Consider the following 6,000-nt stretch of genomic DNA (forward strand, 5'->3'; position numbering starts at 1 on the left):
ATATATATATATATATATATATATATATATATATATATATATATATATATATCCTATGACTTTATCATGTACTTTGTCTTTCAGATACTGCAATGTAGGCACGTTCGAATACTGCGTTTGGAACTGGAATTGATGGGATAGTTTGTGTTTGATTGATAGTTCTGAGAGTTCCAAAACTGTCAGAAGAGTTCTAGCAGTTTGACCATCCGAGCCGGAATTGTTGAAACTGTGGGCGTGGCAGTTCCAAACACAATTCCAGTTCAAACTGGAGTCAGTATTCAAACGCCTCCATAGTAAAAAATGTCTTTATCACATATACACGAGATGCACTGACTATTGCATTGTTTAACAAGGCAGGATAATGCAAACAACAAGTACACACCAGTAGTGATCTCAATTATCGCATACAGTGCAGTAACAGACCTAGGTAAAGTTGCATGTATTTTAGTAAACAACTAGAAATTGTTGAAAACTATTTGTGTTTATTTGAGCAAACAGATGATGTTTTGTAACTATGACGTTCTTGTTTTTCATTTTTGTCAGTTGCTCCAGTCTTTTCTGCTAAGACCTTACAGCCATCCACAGTGAGCCATCAACATGCTGAACAGAATCATGTATATCAGATTGGAGAAATTGCACACGTGTTATCTGGCCACGATTTTATACTTTACTGTAATGCTTTTGGTCATCCAACTCCATCATATCAGTGGAATGCCCTTTCCCAGAAAGCATCAAATAACGTAAAATGGAATGGCAACACACTCACCATCACAAATGTTCAAACATCTAATGAAAACAAGTACCGTTGCACTGCCAAAAATAGTAATGGCACAATTAGGCAAACTTCTGAACTGAGAGTTTATGGTAAGATATTATGTTTATATGTAATGCTATTTTGTTTGTATTCAAAGCAATTTATCTTATGTTTTCAATTATTATTGTGTTATAAAGCTAATGGTATAGATTTCTTAAATGCAAACAACTAAGACTCTGATTCATACTGCTTTACTCTTTTACATGTAACCATGCATCCACAGTTTGCAAGTTAGCACAATAACATGTTAACAGTCTGTCTAATATAAGAAATCTAAGTTTCCTAAACTAGAAGTTATGGAACAGGTGGCTTTAGTTTTAATGTTGAAACAATATTTATTTGTATTACTTGCACGTGTCTTCTTGATTGTTGTGACCTTGTAATAGTTTGGCATGCTAGAACAAATACTGGATTGGTAATTGCTCATAGTTTGTGTTTGTTACGGACTGATAGAATTTTAACTAAAATGATCATGCTCTTTGCTGTGTTGCAGAAAGAAGGCTAAAGTGTGGAAAACCAACAATAGCCAGTAGTTCTACTTTTTCTCTATTTGTCTCATTCGACTGTCCATCTTATAATAGAGAGGATCACTATGCTTGTAGTATCACTAACTATAGCGTTCAGTTTCGTCCTGTGGATACTAGTGACAACTTTGCAACCAGAGTTTCCAAAACACGTCCATTTAAGCTGGACCATCTTATTCCATTCACTTCTTATGAAATCAAAGTAAATGTGACTTACGACCAATCTTACTGCAGTTCATATTCTGATGTAGTTGTTGGTAGGACAGATCCAGTAGGTGAGAAGACAAAATGTGTAGTAGCATTCTATGTCTTGTACTAATTTGCACTTCTATACAAATTCTCTGCAGCACCATCTCCTCCAAGACAGATCATAGTTCAGTCTTTAGTGGCAACTGAAGTTGTGCTGACATGGAAGGCACCTCTTTATGTCAATGGATCTACCCTTACATATTATATCAATTATTTCAAACTCGATAGTACTACTATTGTAACTTCAAAGACCAGCACACAACCAACTACTACTTTGGTTGATCTTACACCCTATACTAAATATAAAGTCATAATTCAAGCTGCTACATATGCCCAAATCAATGTCAGCTCTTCAATTCGGCTGAGAAGTAACAAAGCTGAAATATCATTTCAAACTCGTCAAGCAAGTAAGATGTTGTATATAGCATCATGTGATGTAATTTTTGTCACCAAATCTTGACTAACCTAGCTTGTTTGTTGTTCAGAACCAAATCCTCCAACTAATGTGCAAGTTGACACAGTGTCTGCTGACTCGGTTGTGATCAAGTGGCAGCGTCCTTTAGTATCCAATGGCCCAATTTCATACTATAGAGTTTGTTATACGATTAATGGTAGTAGCAAACAAACTTGTAGCTCAACCACCACTACTAAGAGTCGGTTCGCCAACCTCAAACCTTTCTCTTATTACCTTATAATTGTGAGGGCTGTCAATGTTGAAAGAGCCACTAAACTGGAAAGCAAGTGGAGCACGCAAATACAATTCCGAACTTTGTCATCTAGTGAGTTAGCAATTTGTACTCGTAAATGCACGCAAACAACATTTATTTCTATTTGTATATGAAGTTCCAAGCCAACCACAACAATTGACAGCCACTAACGAGCAAATACAATCAATTCATCTCAAGTGGCAAAAACCTTCTAATCCTAATGGAGCGATAACAAAATTTGAGATTATTGTGGTGCAGGGAGGAGATATCGATCCTAGTAACTATAATAGCAAGATGTTGTATGTTAACAAGACTGTCAGTGGGAGCATCTCAGCTTACACAGTAACTGAACTGACAGAATTAACACGTTACAGTGTGTGGCTTGTTGCAGTCAATATTCGACGAACTGACAATGCAAAATTAACAAGTCGTCCAAGTCAAGTGATAACATTTGATACAAAGGGTGGAGGTTAGTGTAAAGAACATAACGTGTTTTTATTTGCTCTTATTTGTATTTGTGTGACAGCAAATACTGCTCCTCAAGAAATTATGTCTTCCCAAGTGACTAGTACTTCAGCTCTAATCACTTGGCAGCAACCACTGTTTTCGACACCAAGATCAGTCCATTACTATATCAGATATTTTAAATCAACAAGACCTGATCGCAACAGATACCCGCAATCTACAAAAGAAAGAAGATTCAGTCTTACTAATTTGGACATTTATACAAGCTATACAATAGACATAGCAGCTTATGTGAATCCTCTGTTGTCTCCTTATTATGCATCATATAATTTTACAACTAAACAAGCTGGTGAGTGAGTTGGCCAATTTTAATGTGCTATCATTAATGTTAATTAATGTGTAATTTAGCACCAAGTCCTCCACAGAAAGTAAAAGCGAATGACATCAGATCTAGAAGTGTATCAATATCTTGGACGCCACCACTTCATGCCAATGGCGTGTTGAAGAAATACAGAATATATATTCAGTCTGATCACACTAATCGACCCAATAATCTTAATAATGGCAATAAAACAGTTTCACATTCACAGACAGCTGTAACAATTGGCAAATTGATTCCTTTCACTACCTACTATGTTTGGGTTACTGCCATCAATGTGGATGGGCAAGAATTAGAAAGCAAATTTGAACGTCCCACTGTTTTCAAAACCAATGCAGAAGGTATACAGAATATGAACAATCTGATCATGAGGACTGCATAGTTTAGATTGTTAAATTATTATATTGTTTTAGCATCATCACCTACAAGGAAAGTTCGGTGCTTGAATATCACTTCCCATTCAGTCGTTGTCTCATGGAGAAAGCCAGCCAAAGTTCATGGAACTATTGTTCAATACAACGTGTCTTTAGTTTCCTTTCCAAAGCAAGAGATTGTCAAAACATACCTAGCAGAAAAACATGAAAATACTTCTTTTTTTCTTTTTGTTGACAATCTTGTGCCCTATACTCAATATACTGTTACAGTTCAGGCTGGAACTCGTAGAACATGCTGTTCAACTTTACTGTGGAGTGATCCCAACACAGATGAACCACCAGTCACGTTTACAACACAACAGTCTGGTTAGACATACTCGGTAGTCATCAATACTTGAAACTTGTTTGCAAATACGTTTCTGTATTCTTTTTGTAGCTCCTTCACGCCCTGCAAGACCAAATGTTACAAATGTTCTCTCTCGTTCTTGTCTGATTAAGTGGGAACTTCCTGATGCTCCCAATGGTGACATTCAGTTCTACCTATTGTCTCTTTATAAGAAAGCTGACCATATTGATCCATCCATATCACATAACATGTCAAACATAGATACGTTTAGACATCCTGCACACAACAGCACCCTTCAAATGGAGCTGTCTTCTTTATCACCTTACACATCTTACGGAGCCGCAGTAACTGCAGTCAACGTCATGAATAATACAGAACTGAAATCCAAACAAAGTGAACTAGTGAATTTTACAACTGCAGATGAAAGTCAGTTTTGTAGCATTTTGTAAGATTCGTATAATGAATGTTCTTGTCTTGTAGAGCCTGCTGCTCCGTCAAAGTGCACTGTGAACAGACGAGGAGCAAACTTTATTTTTATGTCGTGGCAGCCTCCTGAACCCAGTGATTACAGAGTTGTTTTTTATTACGTTAAGGTTGCTTGCTCATGAAACTAAGATGCTCTTTAATATGTTACGTGATGTACTTATGTTACAAAATGCAGGTTAACTCTACGACTACAGCAGATTCAAATAACCACTCTAAGATAGTGTTTAATCTCAGCAGTAATGCCAGCAATTTACTACCCTTTACAGAATACGAAATCACAGTGACTGCTGTAACAAACAACACACAACTTTGGGAAGGATTTCCTTGTTATTTGAAAGATAAGACTATTGAAGGTAAGTGTACACGCAACATCTAATGTTAGTATCTTTGTATTAGTATTAGTGCCAACAGCTTCAGAAAAACCTCCGCTGTATCATTCTTCACCAGCCACTACCATTGATCAGGCAGGTTAGCTTTAGTTATTCATTACAAGTTATTTTAAAATAACGTTGATTCTTCTGACAGATTTGGCTACAGCTCGTTCTCCTTCCGATCTAGCCAAGGCTATAAACATTCTTTCTCGTTCGGCTAACATTCGATTGAATCTTCCAACAAAACCCAATGGCGATACCCAATATTACGTGTTGTCACTTTATGAAAGGCTAGATATCAGTTCCTCAGATAAGAAACCGTGGAATTTTTACAGAGAAATTCGTGCCAACGGCAGCACACGTCAGATAAAGCTCACGGGTCTGTCGCCATATACTTGGTATAAAGTTTTAGTTAGAGCGGTCACAGTGTTCCAAGGATCGAGTCGAAAAAGCCAGGAGACTATTACCGTGAAATTTCGAACAAGTGACGAAGGTACACACACACACACACACACACACACACACACACACACACACACACACACACACACACACACACACACACACACACACACACACACACACACACACACACACACACACACACACACACACACACACACACACACACACACACACATACTGTTTTCTAAAACATCAATAAATTGGATGCCATTTTCTCTTGTTTAAATAGCTCCTACGGCTCCATTTAATTGTGATATCAAAAATAAAAACAGCACCTCTATTCTTGTGTCGTGGGACACTCCTTATCCGTTTGACTACAAAGCAGAATTTTACAAAGTAAAGGTACAGTATACTTTCAACATTTTTACGTAATATTTGCATGGTTAACTGATTAAATTAAATCGTGTTAGGTCAACTATGCATCGAACAGAGACGTAACAGCTAAGTCGCTTACAGTGTATGATCAGTCTGTTCAACTAGGGAAATTGCGTCCTTACACGATGTATGATATAACCGTCATTGCTGTCACAAACAACACAAGAATTCTTGAAGGCCCGCCTTGCTATTTGCAAACACGGACTACTTTGCCAGGTATACAGAACTCGTACAAGACTCTACATTTGATTGGCGTGTCTGTTGATATCTGGGGGCAATTCATTGGATTGTCTGTTCTGGCTCACACACACACACACACACACACACACACACACACACACACACACACACACACACACACACACACACACACACACACACACACACACACACACACACACACACACACACACACACACACACACACACACACACACACACACAC

General features: G+C 37.6%; 1 protein-coding gene across 1 annotated transcript in view; it reads left to right on the forward strand.

Annotated features, from left to right (window-relative positions):
- Window positions 1–4,513: 4,513 nt before the first annotated feature.
- The window catches only part of LOC134185310 (uncharacterized), a 2,682-nt gene continuing 1,195 nt past the window's right edge, over window positions 4,514–6,000 (forward strand). The window contains exons 1-5 of the mRNA XM_062653091.1: window positions 4,514–4,697; window positions 4,741–4,812; window positions 4,870–5,208; window positions 5,410–5,522; window positions 5,591–5,771. Coding sequence (XP_062509075.1) covers window positions 4,514–4,697; window positions 4,741–4,812; window positions 4,870–5,208; window positions 5,410–5,522; window positions 5,591–5,771 — 889 coding nt within the window. The remainder of the gene's footprint in view (window positions 4,698–4,740; window positions 4,813–4,869; window positions 5,209–5,409; window positions 5,523–5,590; window positions 5,772–6,000) is intronic.

This window comes from Corticium candelabrum, chromosome 10 (genome assembly GCF_963422355.1).
Source record: "Corticium candelabrum chromosome 10, ooCorCand1.1, whole genome shotgun sequence".
NCBI classification, from domain to species: Eukaryota; Metazoa; Porifera; class Homoscleromorpha; order Homosclerophorida; family Plakinidae; genus Corticium; species Corticium candelabrum.